Raw genomic sequence first — 18,834 nt, 5'->3', positions numbered from 1 at the left:
CATTCCCCTTATCAGTTTGGTTGCTCTTCTTTGTACTCCCTCAAGTACCGCCATGTCTTTCTTGAGGTACGGCGACCAGTACTGGACACAGTACTCCAGATGCGGCCGTACCATTGCACGATACAGCGGCATGATAACTTCCTTCGTCCTGGTTGTAATACCCTTCTTAATGATACCCAGCATTCTGTTTGCTTTCCTAGAGGCTGTGGCGCATTGCGCCGATGCCTTCAGTGTTGCATCTACCATCACTCCCAGGTCTCTCTCCAGGTTACTAACCCCTAGTGGTGTTCCCCCCATTTTGTATGTGAACATCGGGTTCTTTTTCCCCACGTGCATGACCTTGCATTTCCCCACGTTGAAGCTCATCTGCCATTTTTCGGCCCATATTGGGCTCCTTTAATAAAGGTACATTAGGGCCTTAATGCACGGAAAAGTGCGCGCTAAAATTCCGCGCACTCTAGCTGCTACCGCCTCCTCTTGAGCAGGCGGTAGTTTTTTGGGTAGCATGCGCTATTCCGGTGCGTGCGCTATAAACGCTAGCGCACCTTTGTAAAAGGAGCCCATAGATAATTTTATGATGAGTAGAAGTTAGGAGTTAAAAGCAGCCTTGAAAAACTGGACCTTTAGCTTGAATTTGAATTCTGTTAGAGAACGTGCCTGATGTAATGACTTAGGCCGTCTGTTTTATGCATACGGTGCAGCAAGATAGAAGGGACGGAGTCTGGAGTTGGCAGTGGAGGAGAAGGGAACGGATAGGAAAGACTTGCCTGATGAACAGAGTCTTGTGAACGGTGCTGCTTGTTTGTAGCTTCTGAACTACTTGGATTTTTTTGTGCCTTTTATGTTTTTATATTTAAGACCCCTGAGGAAGGCATTTTTATTTGCCAAAACACGGCCTGTGTTGGGTCACTTGTGACTGTATACACCCTTTGTGGATTGTTTTTAAGTTATTTGCATGCTTATTAAACTACAAACTGGTACATCCGGCCTTCTGTTTCCCAATATTTTTGTTGTTTTGCTGTCACAAGGATTTACACCAGCTTTTGATGTGGCATAAAGGCTCACGCCTAAAGTTTGGCACTCAAATACTTTACACTAACTTTCTATAGTGGTTTCAGTGCCACGTTTTATTGTTATAGAATACTTGCATAGCGCTCATGCTTTTTTACAGCTGATTTTTGCTGCCCTTTCTTGACTCTATCCCTTAATGTGCTCTATGTGTAAATTTAAAATTTAATAAATATTTCAGTTAAAGACCTAAAGTAAATATATAAATTATCTTTAGAGTGATTGAATATTGCCTAATTTTGGTTTGGACCCTCCCTCTGTCCCTTCATGATATGGATAGGACTGGAGCAGTTGTACATATTTGTGGCCCAGCTCTATGCATATCTTTTAATATCTCAGGATAAGGAATTTCAGTTGTTTAACCAACAATTGAATACAGGGTTTGCTTGGTTTCCTGTTGTTACTTGTAGCACCATGGACAAGGATATTGCTGATCCTTGGTTTCAGCACAATGGACAGTACTACACCAGAGTTGCTGGGTCTTGTGCATGCATCATGCTATGAACTGAGAGAAGACCACTAGACCAGGGATCTCAAAGTCCCTCCTTGAGGGCCGCAATCCAGTCGGGTTTTCAGGATTTCCCCAATGAATATGCATTGAAAGCAATGCATGCACATTCATTGGGGAAATCCTGAAAACCCGACTGGTCCTTTGTTTGTACTTCCCTCTCTTTTGTTTTTCTCCCCTGTCCATGTCTTTCCTCTTTCATCTCTCTGAGTTCTCTCAACTGAAAAGTTGTCTTACATGCTAAGATGTCCTGCTTTAAACTTTAACTTTGCCCAGGCTTTCTTGAATTCCCCTATCGTATTTGGGGCATTTTTTTTGTATTGACTTTCCAGGTTTGTGTGGCCAGCGATCACTTATCCAGTTAAATGCAATATTCAATACTTAACCATCTAAGCAAAAGCAGATAAAGAATAGACTACCAGTAGCTGGCATAAGTGCTCACAGCTATATGGCACCACATTCACACATATCTTACAGTATTTCTGTAAATTAGTCACATATCTGATAATCACTCATGCTGTGCCCATTGACCCTATCCCTTAATGTGCTCTATGTGTAAATTTAAAATTTAATAAATATTTCAGTTAAAGACCTAAAGTAAATATATAAATTATCTTTAGAGTGATTGAATATTGCCTAATTTTGGTTTGGACCCTCCCTCTGTCCCTTCATGATATGGATAGGACTGGAGCAGTTGTACATATTTGTGGCCCAGCTCTATGCATATCTTTTAATATCTCAGGATAAGGAATTTCAGTTGTTTAACCAACAATTGAATACAGGGTTTGCTTGGTTTCCTGTTGTTATTTGTAGCACCATGGACAAGGATATTGCTGATCCTTGGTTTCAGCACAATGGACAGTACTACACCAGAGTTGCTGGGTCTTGTGCATGCATCATGCTATGAACTGAGAGAAGACCACTAGACCAGGGATCTCAAAGTCCCTCCTTGAGGGCCGCAATCCAGTCGGGTTTTCAGGATTTCCCCAATGAATATGCATTGAAAGCAATGCATGCACATTCATTGGGGAAATCCTGAAAACCCGACTGGTCCTTTGTTTGTACTTCCCTCTCTTTTGTTTTTCTCCCCTGTCCATGTCTTTCCTCTTTCATCTCTCTGAGTTCTCTCAACTGAAAAGTTGTCTTACATGCTAAGATGTCCTGCTTTAAACTTTAACTTTGCCCAGGCTTTCTTGAATTCCCCTATCGTATTTGGGGCATTTTTTTTGTATTGACTTTCCGGGTTTGTGTGGCCAGCGATCACTTATCCAGTTAAATGCAATATTCAATACTTAACCATCTAAGCAAAAGCAGATAAAGAATAGACTACCAGTAGCTGGCATAAGTGCTCACAGCTATATGGCACCACATTCACACATATCTTACAGTATTTCTGTAAATTAGTCACATATCTGATAATCACTCATGCTGTGCCCATTGACCCTATCCCTTAATGTGCTCTATGTGTAAATTTAAAATTTAATAAATATTTCAGTTAAAGACCTAAAGTAAATATATAAATTATCTTTAGAGTGATTGAATATTGCCTAATTTTGGTTTGGACCCTCCCTCTGTCCCTTCATGATATGGATAGGACTGGAGCAGTTGTACATATTTGTGGCCCAGCTCTATGCATATCTTTTAATATCTCAGGATAAGGAATTTCAGTTGTTTAACCAACAATTGAATACAGGGTTTGCTTGGTTTCCTGTTGTTATTTGTAGCACCATGGACAAGGATATTGCTGATCCTTGGTTTCAGCACAATGGACAGTACTACACCAGAGTTGCTGGGTCTTGTGCATGCATCATGCTATGAACTGAGAGAAGACCACTAGACCAGGGATCTCAAAGTCCCTCCTTGAGGGCCGCAATCCAGTCGGGTTTTCAGGATTTCCCCAATGAATATGCATTGAAAGCAATGCATGCACATTCATTGGGGAATTCCTGAAAACCCGACTGGTCCTTTGTTTGTACTTCCCTCTCTTTTGTTTTTCTCCCCTGTCCATGTCTTTCCTCTTTCATCTCTCTGAGTTCTCTCAACTGAAAAGTTGTCTTACATGCTAAGATGTCCTGCTTTAAACTTTAACTTTGCCCAGGCTTTCTTGAATTCCCCTATCGTATTTGGGGCATTTTTTTTGTATTGACTTTCCGGGTTTGTGTGGCCAGTGATCACTTATCCAGTTAAATGCAATATTCAATACTTAACCATCTAAGCAAAAGCAGATAAAGAATAGACTACCAGTAGCTGGCATAAGTGCTCACAGCTATATGGCACCACATTCACACATATCTTACAGTATTTCTGTAAATTAGTCACATATCTGATAATCACTCATGCTGTGCCCATTTACATGACTTCTTTTCACATATGTGCTAAAGAGTGCCAATAAGTGGCACCTCTTACCCATATATGTGTTAGTATTCAGCAACATAAATGAGTATTTGGCACTTACCTGTAGGTGCAAATTTATAGACTTGCCTTTATAACTTATATGCTCCTAAATTAAGATGAATTTACATCTGAAAACTTAGGGGCTCATAAACAAAAAACTAAAAGGTCCAAAAAAACCACTTAAGTCGGCACTTGGATGTCCTAATTGCCGTGACGTCCAAGTGCCAATAACCAAAATCCTTTCCAGTTCTGGAGGCTGCATGTGAAGAGACTGGAATCGATCCAGAGAATGGCCACTAGGATGGTCTCGGGACTTAGGGATCTCCCTTATGAGGAACGTCTGACCAGACTATGCCTACATTCTCTCGAGGAGCACAGAGAAAGAGGGGATATGATTGAAACATTTAAATACATCACGTGCCGCATCGAGATGGAGGAAGACATCTTTTTTTCTTAGGGGTCCCACGGCAACAAGAGGACATCCGCTAAAACTTAAAGTGGGAAGATTTCATGGAGACACCAGGAAGTACTTCTTCACTGAAAGGGTGATTGATCGATGGAATGGCCTTCCATGACAAGTGGTAGAGGCCAGCAGCGTGCTCGACTTTAAAAGACGTTGGGACAGACAAGTGGGGTCGCTACAGAGTCATGCTTAAAGGACGGACTCATGAGGCTTTAGAGAGGGCATTTTAGCTGAGGGAGGGTTCTGGAGTGGGCAGACTTGTTGGGCCGCCGGCCCTTTTCTGCCGTCATATTCTATGTTTCTATGTTTCTATGTTTCCCTGGATGTCTAGTGAAACGTTTCTCCCAAAGTCCAGAGTTCCAGGGGGCATGTTGGGAGGCATGTTATGAGTGCGTTTTGGGCAAGCTTTGGCCATGCTTATCTTGGACGCCTTGCGGAGATAATCAAACCTTTCCCAAGATTGGGAAATAGATCGGATGTACCAGTTTGTAGTTTAATAAGCATGCAAATAACTTAAAAACAATCCACAAAGGGTGTATACAGTCACAAGTGACCCAACACAGGCCTTGTTTTGGCATAATAAAAATGCCTTCCTCAGGAGTCTTATAGGGTCCTTGGCTGTCTTAAATATAAAACCATAACATGCACAAAAAAAAATCCAAGTAGTTCAGAAGCTACAAACAAGCAGCACAGCTCACAAGACTCTGTTCATCGGGCAAGTCTTTCCTATCCATTCCCTTCTCCACTGCCAATTCCAGACTCCGTCCCTTCTATCTGGTGACGTTATAATTGCGCGCCAGATGCCAGCTCGCCGACAATCCAGCGCAGACAATTCGGCAGAAGACAGAAACGCGCGGGGTAAAAAATAATTTTTAAAGAGCTCCGACTGGGGGTTTGGAGTGGCAACCCCCCCCACTTTATTGGTTAGTGTTCGCGCTGCCGTTGCGGGGGTGGGGGGTGGGTAGCGAAAAAGTTCCATTTTCGCTATAATGGAGGTTTCCAACCCCCCAAACCCCCCTCCAACAGCAGCGCGAACACTAACCAATAAAGTGGGGGATTGCCACCCCAAACCCCCCATCGGACCTCTTTAAAAATTACTTTTTCCCTCGCTCGCTTCAGTCTTTCGCCGAATTGTCGGCGCTGGATTGTCAGCGCGCTGACGTCTTGCGCTCCACTGTCTATGAACCCTTCTATCTTGCTGCACCATATGCATAAAACAGACGGCCTAAGTCATTACATCAGGCACGTTCTCTAACAGAATTCAAATTCAAGCTAAAGCTCTAGTTTTTCAAGGCTACTTTTAACTCTTAACTTCTACTCATCATAAAATTATCTATATCCATCCTATCATTTCTCCTCAAGAAACTCCCAAACCTTAATATGTCCTGTCTAAATGTCCAAATTAAATTGTAAGCTCTTCCAAGCAGGGACCATCTATTGCATGCAAAATGTACAGCTCTGCATATGCACTTTATTTGTGTATGCAGACGATATCCAGATTCTTTATAGCCTAGATACTATATCAGACTCAGAGTTAGAAAAAGTTAATTACAAACTGACTTTTATTACTACCTGGTTAGTAAATCATACATTGAAAAATTAAACCCAGACAAATCTAAATTGATTATTTTCCATTCAAAAGGAAAATGTCATCCAGTTATTCCCATAATACTTGAAAATAAGTCGATTTCTCTCATAAATTTGATTCATATACTGGATGTGACTTTTGATACTAAATTTTCTTTTAAACAACATATTTTGAACATCATTAAGTCTACATCTTTAAAAACTTTGTCTAATTCGCTCTATACAATCGTTGATTTGTCCTTCCTCTCTAGATATCCTAGTACATTTTCTAGTGATTCAGGAACTAGATTATTATAATTCTCTGCTAAAGAAAGTTAGACTTAAAGAGCTAAAAAGATTTTAAAAAATTCAAAATACAGCTTTAAAATTAATCTATAATGCAAAGAAATTTGATCATATTACTCCATTATTTTAAAAAACTCATTGGTTACCAATTACATATCAGATTACATACAAAATAATATTATTGGTTTTTAAGGTATTACAAACAAACGAACCTAGTTATTTACTGCGATATCTCACACCTTATGTTCCAAAAAGAACTCTATATTTGGCTGAACACAAGCGATTAGGAATGCCATCATATAGGGAAGTAGTCCATGAGCATATTCGACAATCTACTTTTGCAGTTAATGGTACTACTCTCTGGAATTCACTTCCAGTGCACTTACGATTACATACTTCTTTAGACTCCTTTAAAACTGATATAAAAACATTTCTTTTCCAGGATGCATACTCCTAATTTGATCAGAGGATCTTTTTAACAAGGCGGGTAAAGCTTTGTCTAACATGAATAGCACATTCCTATTGTATTACCCTCCCCCCACCCTCCAACTTTTAAATCTGTATTGTAGTTCTTCCCAGCATTCCTTCTATTTTGTATTGTTGATTTTGGTTTTATTTTGTATTAAGATTGTAAACCGCCTAGAACAATGGTCTCAAACTCAAACCCTTTGCAGGGCCACATTTTGAATTTGTAGGTATCTGGAGGGCCTCAGAAAAAAATAGTTAATGTCTTATTAAAGAAATGACAATTTTGCATGAGGTAAAACTCTTTATAGTTTACAAATCTTTCCTTTTGGCTAACTCTTAGTAATAATATTGTAATTTATAGCTAAAGAGACATGTGATCAAGAAACTGTTTTATTTTACTTTTGTGATTTTGATAAACATACCGAGGGCCTCAAAATAGTACCCGGAGGACTGTGAGTTTGAGACCACTGGCCTAGAAATATTACTAATAGGTAGGGTAGTAAATGAATAAAAACATGTAACTTGAAACTTTCAGAGCTATAGAAATAAGTAATAGTGGTATTATCTCCAAATGCATTCTCCTTTCAACATTTGACTTTTTTCACTCTTATCATTCTTGAAATTCCTCTAAAGAAACAAGTAGTGGCTTTCTTTCCTACATAATTTGTAGTTCCAACCCCGCTTTCTTTTTGTCTCATGTTTGTCTGTCAAAATTGTCACTATTAGTACTCCATTTGTTTGATGTTGTTTCATTTAAATTCTTTTAATTATCCTGTTATTGGCGTTGTTTTTATTTTTATGTTTTTGTTTTCCCTATTATTTTTTAATTTGTATTTCGCTTAGAAATTGGATAAGCGACTGAATCAAATTTTAATAAAAACTTGAAACTTGTCTATTGAGAAATGCCTTGTCCTTCAAGCATGTGCCCTTGCCCCCATCTGCTTTCCCCTTTCTGTCCTGAGCCTGGGCAGAGAAGCAGAGCAGCAGAAAACAAACAAACAAAACAACCAGAAAGGCAATAATGGCTGCCAAAGAGGTCTTGAGGGCCACCATTATCCCCTGGGCCTTGTATTGAAGAACACTAGCTTAGCGACTAGACTGGCTACTGGCTATTTTACATGACATTATAGTTAGTGCAAATATTCAATGGCTGACCAGCTAAGCTGAGTGGCCAGATAGACCTGTATAAATAGCAGATCTGTCTTTGGCTGCTATAACTTAGCTGGCCGGCCAATGAATATCATTTTAACTGGCTGTGTTTCTAGGGGCCAAAAATCCTGGAAATTCAATGTTGGTTGCTGGATATGGCCCAGCATTGAATTTCTGTGTTCATCGCCAACTTCAGGAGATATCTGGGCTGCCTCTCACAGTCTAAATATCGGGCCCTATGTTTACAGGATAGCACCTAAGTGAGCTACATATTTAACTCACCACTTTGATATCATTAATGGCCATTAAAGCCAACTAGCAACCACTTAGGGATCCTTTTACAAAGGTGCGCTAGTGTTTTTAACGCACGTTCCGGATTAGTGCGCGCTACCTGAAAAACTACTGCCTGCTCAAGAGGAGGCGTAGCGGCTAGCGCAGGTGGCATTTTAGCACGCGCTATTCCGCGCGTTAAGACCCTAACACACCTTTGTAAAAGGAGCCCTTAATTAAGACAAGCATAATTCTTTAGCCTACACTCACAATTTTGCACTCGAGTTGCAAAATTGTGCGTCTAAAATTGTAGAATTAGGTTAGTTCTAAACTAATGGCAGCACTCAGTAGGAAACACATTAAAAAACTGATCACTGTCACTGAAAATTACCCCCTTGTTCATTAACAGCAGTCATTTTAAAAACCAGGTGATCCACCTTAATTGGTTGTTCCTATTCTGGTCGTTTATCTATTTAAAATCAGGTATTTTGCTTGATTTAAAGCATTACTTGCCGCTCCACGTGACTCACCTGCTCATGGTGCTCAATCCCCATGCTAATGGTGTTCACCAGAATAGCAATCATGATCCCACGGTTGAAGTACTTGCTGTCCACAATTCCCCGAAGCTTGATCCTCACTTCCCTCCAAAAGCTTTCACAGAAGCCCTCGTCCCCTTCCTCTTCCTCTTCCTTTTCCGGGTCCGAGCCACCATCACTGCTCTTGCGGTGGCTGCTGCCACACTCTTGGGCCTCCTCCTGCTTGGATTCAGAGCTCTCTGGGACAGAGGGCCTCCGGCGACCGTCCCATGGGCCCTTCTTGCACTGTGGGCAGCTGCTGAGATCAGAGGTCAACGTCAGAGCAATAGGCTGCACCAAAGCGTGAGGTGTGTAGTCAGGCTGGTTGTGCTTTTGGCAAAACCCTGCAAAATTCAAATAGAAAATAAATTCAATATTACAATTGCCTTTATTTTCAATTCACTTTTGTACCTTTCTGAACAGCTACAAGGACTCTTAACTCGGAGGCCTACTTTGCAAATATTTGAAAATCTCCAATGCTAGTCCATTCTGCAACAGCAAAGGTCTGCAGCAAACTCCAGAAGATAGTGGGACAGGGCAGAAAGACTTCACATATATCACAAATTAAAAAAAAGCAATTCCTTTTTAAATATTTACTTTAGAATTGTAGATCTCAACCTACACCTCAGGACACACACAGAAACAATGAATATGCATGAGATAGATTTGTATAGGATGGAGCCTGTGCATGCAAATTTATCTCATGCATATATGGAAAATCTGCCTGGCTAGGTGTGTCCTGAGTACTGGATTAAGACCCTTTGGCACAGATTCACTAAAGATAGCGACTCAATCGCTGTTCGCCGATTCTCTGGCTGATGTTTAAACAGCGATTGATTCACTATCTTTTTTGCATGCAAATCATTTGCATGCAAACCCCCCAACTCAATTACTCAGTGATTAAAGAGATTAAAGGAGTCAAGATCTTCAGTCAATCTTTGGTATTTAAATTCTTTCAACTCTGGAATGATCTCCCCTTTTTTTAAGGAGTTCCAGTTCGTTTCAATTTTTCCGTAAATCTTTAAAAACTACTCTATTTGCCAAACATTTTGAAAATTAATTCTTTTGAAATTTTGCTATTATCTTTTATTTATCATTTGTAAATAATTTCCTGTTTATTTAATTGCTATAAACCGAGTAGAGCCTTCTCAGAATGATGACTCGGGATACAAAGTTAAGCTTTTGTTTTAGTTTAGCCCTGACAGTAGTGACAGGAGAAGTAGCCTCCTATCACTGCTGACAGAGCTTCTGCCAGCTTTTTTTCTTTTCATTTTTTCTAATGAGCCAGATAATTTGCATGTATTACACATGCAAAATATCTGGCCAATAAAAAAAAAAATAATGAAAAAATGCCCCTCCCCTGACAAAGCGCTACCTCCCTTTCCCCTTCCCCGAACCCCAAAAAATGGCAGGAGGGATGCCTACTCCTTTCTTCCCTCTAAAAAAACAAATGGCAGGAGGGATGTCCCCTACTTCCTGCCATCGGCGCACCCTCCACCGCGCTCAAAAATATGGCAGGAGGGATGCCGACTCAGGTTTCAAGTTTCAAGTTTGTTAGGATTTTATATACCGCCTATCAAGGTTATCTAAGCGGTTTTTACAATCAGGTACTCAAGCATTTTCCCTATCTGTCCCGGTAGGCTCACAATCTATCTAACGTACCTGGGGCTACAGAGGACTGAGTGACTTGCCCAGGGTCACAAAGAGCAGTGCGAGGTTTGAACCCACAACCCTTTCTTCCCCCCCCAAAAAAAAACAAACGGCAGGAGGGATGCCCCCTCCTTCCTGCCACCGGACGCGGATGCCTCCTCCCTCGTTCCCGTCCTCCTCCCCGTACCTGTAAAAGTTGGGAGCAGGAGGGGTACTCAGCCCCTCTTGCTCTGGAGGCCTCCATCCACGAACTGCAGGCCTTAGGCCCCACCCCGGTGCATCCTTCCCCCCTTCTCCCCCTAAAGTGGGAGGGTATCTCTTAAATACATTCTCCCTGCCCCTACCCATATCTCACCCCTGCCTCAGCCCTCCCTCTGACATTACTTCCTGTTTGCATGACCAGGAAGTAACATCAGAGGACAGACTCAGCTTGTGCGAGTAGTGGATAGGAGACTCTGCTTGCTGTTGATGACAACTACAAGAGGTATGGGGGGAGGAGAATAAATTTACTTATTTGATTTTTTGGCCTGTCCTCCCAAAGGAGCTCAGAACAGGTTACAAATCAGGAACTCAAGCATTTTTCCAGACTGTCTTGGTGAGCTCATAATCTGTCTAATGTACCTGGGGTAGTGGAGGATTAAGTGACGCCCAGGGTTTGAATCCACAACCTGAGGGCAGAGCAGGATAATTCTTCGGTGGGCCCTAGGCACCCAAGTACACTGAGCCCCCTGGACCCACCCTTCCATGGGCCTGCACCCTCCCGCACCTAGGCCCCCTCATGGCCCTGTCCCCTCCCCACCTCTGCTGCCCCCCATGTTCCCTCTCCTGTGAGAGTGTACCTCCATGCACAGCTCCACAAGTCCAAGTAGCTCCTTCTCCTTTCTTATTATTCAGAGCAGCTAAACTTGCAGTCTTAAAATGGCTGTGGGCAGCAATTCCTACACACTGCCCACAGTTGACCTAGAAGCGTTCCCTCTGACGCAAAATCCCAGTGGGCAGCATGTAGAAACCTTTGCCCCTGGTCTTTTGAAGACTGTGAGTTCAACTGCACTGGGTAATGAAGAGGGCGGGAGCGGCACTACTTGGACGTCTGGTGTATTGATGTCATCAGAGCAGGTAGCATTCCGGGCCCCCCCTGACCTCTTTGCCTACTCAGCCCACCCTTTAATCCTGCCCTGCCTGAGGATGCTAAGACTATAGCTCTAACCACTAAGCCAAACTCTGAAGGATTAACTGGCACCAGCAACTTTCCTACAGAGACTCCCCCCCCACCCCCACCCCACACAGCTGGGGACTACCATCTCTCTCCACGCCACTGATGTAGAGTCTGTTCTTCCTAATGATCATTCAGAAAGGTTTATGATACAAAATCAGATCACAATGAGAACTGAGCTCTTTTTTGAAGTTTCATACTATTTGCCTTTAGATATACTAGGAAACAGTGCTTTACTCATGCCAGATACAAGTACAGGCAAGTTGTGTTTTTTTGTTTTTTTTTTAATGAAAAACAAGGTTACAGAAAGATCTTCTTCCATCTTTGATGTGTGTCAGTGTAAGAGGGCATAGTGGGTATGCAGTAGGGAAAGAAGGAAAGAACGAACTTAACCCTGTCAAGATGTCTGGAAACTGACATACCAATCTCTCATGGAATAAACCAAAAAAAAGAAAATAAGAAAGGATAGCAGAAGCATGCACAGGCTCACTGAAATCAGTTTCTAATGTAGTTAAGCAGTTCAGGAAGCAGTAGAGCAAATCAAAGGGGTACCCCGTCAAAATGTCCAAGTTGTTGATGCCAGTAATCCTTTGTCACAGAGGACACAGCAAGGAAAAAGGATGAACCGCTGAGAAACTTGTAAAGGTCTTCTAACTGGACACTTGGCCCTTATATGCCACAAGGATAGACCTACTAAGTCTTCCTGCGATCCGTGGAAGACTGCTTTCACAGGTCATCTCCCATACTCTCACTAGGGAGCCATAAACTCCCACTCAGCACCCCTCTATCAGCAGTGGGAAATGTGTTGATATAATATCATCTCCTGCCTCTGCAGGGCAAGTCTCATGATAAGTTTTGCACAGATCTGCAACGTGGAAAAACATGCTTGAGAAATGGGCCGCAACATGGCAAATGAGGTTTAATGTAGATAAGTGTAAGGTAACAAAAAATCTTATAACACGAATACAGGATGTCTGGTGCTGTACTTAGAGAGACCCCCCCAGGAAAGAGACTTGGGAGTACTGCTAGACAAGTCAATGAAGCCATCCGCGCAATGAGCGGCGGCGGCGAAAAGGGTGAACAGAATGCTTGGAATGATTAAGAAGGGGATCACAAACAGATCGGAGAAGGTTATCATGCCGCTGTACTGGGCCATGGTGTGCCCTCACCTGGAGTACTACGTCCAGCACTGCTCACTGTACATGAAGAAGGACATGGTACTACTCGAAAGGGTCCAGAGAAGAGCGACTAAAATGGTTAAAGGGCTGGAGGAGTTGCCATATAGTGAGAGGCTAGAGAAACTGGGCCTCTTCTCCCTTGAAAAGAGGAAACTGAGAGGGGACATGATCAAAACATTCAAGATAATGAAGGGAATAGACTTGGTAGATAAAGACAGGTTGTTTACCCTCTCCAAGGTAGAGAGAACGAGAGGGCACTCTCTAAAGTTAAAAGGGGATAGATTCTGTACAAACATAAGGAAGTTCTTCTTCACTCAGCGAGTGGTAGAATTCTGGAATGCTCTACTGGAGGCTGTTGTAGGGGAAAACACTCTCCAGGACAAGACAAAGTTAGACAAGTTCCTGCTGAAGAAAGAGGGTATAAAATATTTAGGTATTATGATTCAGAAATCATTGGAAGACACAGGGCCTGTTTTACAAAGCCGCGCTAGCGGCTGCAGCGCGGTAACGGCCCCGAAGCCCATAGAGATTTAAAGGGCTTCGGGGTTGTTGCCGCATGGCAGCCGCTAGTGCGGCTTTGTAAAACAGTCCCACAGTGACAGTAATGAAAAATCTATATTGCTGACAGTCAAAGAAATGTGTGAGCATTGAAACCTATTACATCTTTCTTGGTGGGGGAGAGTCCAAACTGTCAAAATGATGATTTTGCCTGTAGTTTGATTTGTTGCCGATTTATTTTCAGGAGTCCTTCTATAAAAAATTGAATGGTATTCTCAGGACATTTATTTGGCTGGGTAAAACTGCTCAAATTGCTTTAGTATCCTTACAAAACCAATTGTGGAAGGTGGGGTATATCTTCCCAATTTTTATAGATACCATCAAGCTTTTATAATGCGTCAAGATATGTATTGGATCCTTCCTGAGCTCATGGAACAATTCCCCGATTGGCTTTACTTAGAATGGCAACTCCTGTCCCCATTGCGATTGTGTCACATTTTAAGTATCAAGTTACCAAGGATTTATAAGGACAATAGAATTTTATTATCTACATGGCAGACATTAAAATTTATTAATAAAACAATACCTATTCCAATTCATCAATCCACATGTCAGTCCTTATGGTTAAACTCCAAGATTCAAATTGGCGAGTCTAAGATCCTCTGGAAGCACTGGCTGCAGGCGGGTATACGCACACTGGATGATATGTTATCAGACAGGAAGATGCTTGACTTTTTATGACTGCAACAATCATTTGGTATTTCAAAGTCTCAAGCATTTAAGTGGTTGCAGTTGAAGCAGGCCATTCAGAAGGGGTTCCCTGATTTGCGCAATTTAAAAACTCAGTATAACTTTTCGGGCCTGTTTTTCCAGACAGATTTGCTAGGGCATCAGGCAGCCAAGTGGTATAAACTAATATCTGAGCATCTGAATAAAAAACCATAAACTAGTCTAAGAGACATTTGGAGCATTGAGACAAAGCAGCAAATTTCTGCTACTCAATGGCCACGAATTTGGACTTGGAGGATGAGATGTACAGCATCAGCATCTATGAGACAAACCTGGTTATTTTTGTTATATAGAATTTTTGGACCCCTGTTCGGTTGCAAAGGGTAGATAGTTCTAAGTCTAATAGATGCTGGCATTCTCATCTGGATATAGGGACATTGGATCATCTGCTCTTCTTTTGTCCCCTGATACTTAAATTTTGGCAATCCATTTGGGGGTCAAATCAATAGGATATTGGAAGTTCCATTGGCATTGACATATGATGCAGTGCTTTTTGGTACGCTATTAATGCCCAAGAGTCCAATAGCTTCACATAGTAATAAATTATTTCTCATCATGACAGGAGTTGCCATACAGCTTATTATGAAGAAATGGAAAAATTGGGACAGGTTAAACTATAGTTTTTGGTGGGAAACATTGTGCCAAACTTATAAGTTTGAACGTATGAGTTCAACGCATTTGGGACATTATAAGAAGTTCAAGGAAACTTGGGTTCCATTAACAAAATTTTGTAAGAATTGATTATTAGCTTTGCCCTTTGATTCTGCACATCCAGGATGGGTGGGGGGGAGGGGGGGATATGTAATTAATTTATTATTTGATTGCAAGGTTGTTTATCTTGATCATTTGCATTATATTAAGTGTTTTTACACTTTTAGGAAGGGTGGGTGGGGATGGGGAGGGGGTTATGTATTTATTGTATCATTTGAAGGAATTGAGTGCGGTCTATTGTATTAATTGAACCGCAAGGCAATGGCTGAATAGAAATCTCTAATGTAATGTAATAATATGTTGCACTTTGTGCTGGTTTTAAAATGAATAAAGATTTAACAACAAAAAAAAAAGAACTTAGACTGAGGTAGAGAATAGAGGTAAGTAAATAAACCAGAGTATCGCAAAGTGTGTGCCATGAGATGCTGGGGAGGAGGAGAGGCGCCGGCGAGAGGCACATCCTGTAGGCAATCAGCAGGCGCCAGCGCCTCTCCTTCTCCCTGCGTGCCTTCCCTTCTGGTACATGGCACTGGAAGCTCCGGGCCCATCTGGAGGGCCTTCGCGCATGCGCAGACGTTGATGTGATAATATCACAGATGCATGTGTCATCATCACATTGACGTCTGCGCACTTCCAGATGCCTCGAGCTGTGGCCACTTTGTTTAGTGTGCCGTGGCTGAACAAAGTTTGCGAGACACTGAAATAAACCATAATCTGTAAGGTCCTACATTTCTAAAAGTCACAAATGGCCCAGTGAAATTTCTCTTCCCATGAACAATGTCCTGGTTAGACCTCACACTGGACACTGCAAATCTACTCTGGTCTCTGCATTGCAGGAAAGATACCAAGCAGATTAAAAATGCAGCACAGCGCTGGAAGATTAATAAGTGGCATATGAAATCAAGTAAAGGCTAGGAGGAAAGATTGGCTACATTAAACACGCTTAGCCTAGAGCAAGGAAAACAGAGGAGGATATTACAGTCTTTAGAATCCTCAATGGGACTGACAGCGTGCAATACAATGTATTTTGTCAATTTAAAATGGTCTAACAGGAACCTGAAATGTGAAATCTAAGGGGGAGTGGGATCATATTAGAAAACACTTTTAAAGAACAGACAGCCAGAAACTGCATGCATTCAAGTCAGGAGTCTGTATAAATATCTTAAATGATAGGATATGAAAGTAGACCGATTAAGGCCTTGGGATTCTCAAAGATTTCAGTCATGAGCAGTACTTTTCTTTTCTTCTCAGTATCTCCTATCATTTAGCAAAACTTTTCACAGGATCTATAACTGGAATGGTTACCATCATGATGGTAAGGGCACCGTGACGTGACATGTGTCTCTTTCTTGAATCAATACAATAAATGTAAGATATCAATAAATGTTACAGTTTATCCTAAACAAGGATTTGTAAAGGCTGGCCCTTACATAGGTATCTCTTCTCCTTCCCGTTGATTCCCAGCTCAGGTCGGCTCTGCCGCCGGTTCTGCAGGCTGGTATAGAGCCCCACAGTGCGGCGTTTGGCCTTGCGCAGAATGTGGCAGACGTACTGGAAGATTTCCTCATAGCAGTCGCCTGGCTCGGCATAGCTAGCGACAGTGCTGGAGGAGAGGTAGAGGGCTCTCTGCTCCTGCATCAGCTGGTGCTCCCGCTGTTTGGTTTCTGAGAACTGCGTTGCAATGACGACCAGGCACAGGTTAATCATGAAGAAGGAACCCACCTGAAGCAAACAAGCAAACACAGAATAACAAATCATTCCAAAGACTTGACCATGTGCAGAAAAAAAAACCTTGCTCATTGCTATCTCTCACAAAACAGTAACGTGGCCGTCCCCTTCTCACTTGGCTTACTGCTGAAGTAGTCTTGAAAGTAAATGCCATGTAAGTGTACGTGACAGGTAGCAATCTCATAGGTATTAGTTGCACTGCTTACATATATTTTTCATGCACACCCATGAATTGTTGGCTGAAGATAGAATGCAAAATACTATAACTAGGTTGTAAACCAACAGAGGCAGGGAAATCTCTCATGTATCCAAATATGTAACTTGCTTTGAGGTCCGTTTTGAAAAATCTAAATCCAAAATCTGAGAGGGTGACAGAGGCCATATCAAACTAGGGTCAGCATCAGAATCCAGATTTTTCAGACAGACTGATCCAGTCTTGGTTTGGCCCCATTGAATGCTTATACTTATTCTGCTCTTCTTAGGGAATACATAATAAAAATACGGTAATATAGAAAATAAAGACCTGCACAGTCCATCCAGTCTGCCCAATAAAGTGTACAGAGTTCCACTTATGATTAAACACTGGCATCATAAACAGGGCAGTTGGCAATTTGCTACCTTGCTAACCTCATATAGGCAGTTATGCAATTTTGGAACATAACAACCATGAGAGGAAAGGAAAATCCAAGATGAAAATCATAACCAGAGGCCTTTGTTTTGAGGTTAAACCAGGACTGGAGCAGGTATCTGAGTCAATCAGGGCCTTGGGCCCCTCCCCATGCAGCACATCATGCACTGAGGAGGAAGGCCCACCATTTTGGATTGGCGGGCCATGGAGGGATTATGCTTCCCTCCTGCATCCAACACAAAAGGTACTGGGGGACAGGGTTCTGGGGAGCATCCAGTGGCAGGAGGGAATGGGCTTCCCTATTGCTAATTTTCTATCACATGGGGAGAGAGTTGTCATGGTAGGAGGAAGTGGGCATCCCTTCTGCCAATTTTCTTTCACATAGGTGGTGGTGGTGAGGGGGAGTCACCATGGTAGGAGGGAGTGGGCATCCCTCCTGGCATTTTTTCTCATGCAGAGGGTAGGTAGAATTGGCATAGCAGAAGGAAGCAGGAATTCTCTACCCCGGGACTGGGGGTGGCTGGGTCGGTTACAAGTGCCAGTTCATCAGGGAAGGCCGTCATCGGCTGGTAGGGTGGGCTTTTTAATTTTTTTTCTAATGGGGCAGATATTGTTCATGTGTAACATGCATAACATCTGTGCCCATTATGAAAAAAAAAGGTTAGACAGATCAGTGATTCTCAACTCAATCCTGGGGTATCTCCTTGCTGGTGATCGCGATGGGCACAAGTGCAGAAAAAACATAAACAGAAAAAAAAACAACAGCAGGAGAGATATTCAATCTCTCCCACTGCCAGCCACCACCACCACCATCCCCTGCAGCGGGAGAACTCCCCCACCCCCCCCCCAGCAGCAGGAGAGATGCCCATTCTGTCCCACTGCATCACAACCCCCCCAGCCTCTGACCCCTCTCCCCATACCTTTAATTAGATGGCTGACCGGAGGGATGCCTACTCCCTCAGACCAGCTGGCCCACCTCTTCCAAAATGGGCCTTCTCCTCCCCATTGCATCCTGGGGCTCTGATTGTCCCATGTTGTTTAGTGCATCTGGGCCCGGATGCCTAAGGCCCCTCCTAAGGGGTGTCAGAGCCTTAGGCCCCTTCCCAGTGCATCCGGGGAGTAGCCTGAGGCTCTGATTGGCCCAGGTTGTATAAGGCCATTCTATGGGAAGGTCCTTAAACAACATGTGCCAATCAGAACCCCAGGCCCCTCCCTGGTGCATCCCAGGTTGCACTGGGGAGGGGAAGGCCCATTTTGGAAGAGGCAGGCCAGCTAGCTGGAGGGAGTAGGCATCTAATTAAAGGTATGGGGGAGAGTTGTCAGAGGTGTGTGTGTGGAGGGTGGGTTGTGATTCAGTGGGAGTGAATGGGCATCTCTCTTGCTGCAGGGGGGGAGGGTTTCACTTGGCAGCGGGAGAGAAAGGGCATCTCTCCTGCTGCTGGGGGGGGGGGGAGTTGCTTCTCAAAATGGTTTTTCTAGCAATCTCCATGTTAGGGTTTTAAACAGGGCTGTTATTGTACCAGCACCCCTGGACCAGTCACTGATTTTTGTCCCCAAAAGCTGATGCTGCTCTTGGAGAATGGCTCAGCGATTTTAAAGAATCCATCGGAGTTCTCATTTTAATGTTGGAGCTCATTTGCATGTCAGTGTAGGAGTCTGCTAGAAACCTCGC

General features: G+C 42.8%; 1 protein-coding gene across 7 annotated transcripts in view; it reads right to left on the bottom strand.

The window, feature by feature from the left end:
- CACNA1I (calcium voltage-gated channel subunit alpha1 I) overlaps nt 1-18,834 on the bottom strand; it is a 1,298,213-nt gene that overhangs the window by 351,681 nt on the left and 927,698 nt on the right. For all 7 annotated transcript variants that reach the window (XM_033929511.1, XM_033929508.1, XM_033929510.1 and 4 more), the window contains 2 exons: nt 16,237-16,528; nt 8,723-9,111 (listed from right to left, as the gene is read on the bottom strand). In XM_033929511.1, coding sequence (XP_033785402.1) covers nt 8,723-9,111; nt 16,237-16,528 — 681 coding nt within the window. The remainder of the gene's footprint in view (nt 1-8,722; nt 9,112-16,236; nt 16,529-18,834) is intronic.

This window comes from Geotrypetes seraphini, chromosome 2, assembly GCF_902459505.1.
Source record: "Geotrypetes seraphini chromosome 2, aGeoSer1.1, whole genome shotgun sequence".
NCBI lineage: Eukaryota > Metazoa > Chordata > Amphibia > Gymnophiona > Dermophiidae > Geotrypetes > Geotrypetes seraphini.
This window is presented reverse-complemented; position numbering and strand designations above follow the sequence as displayed.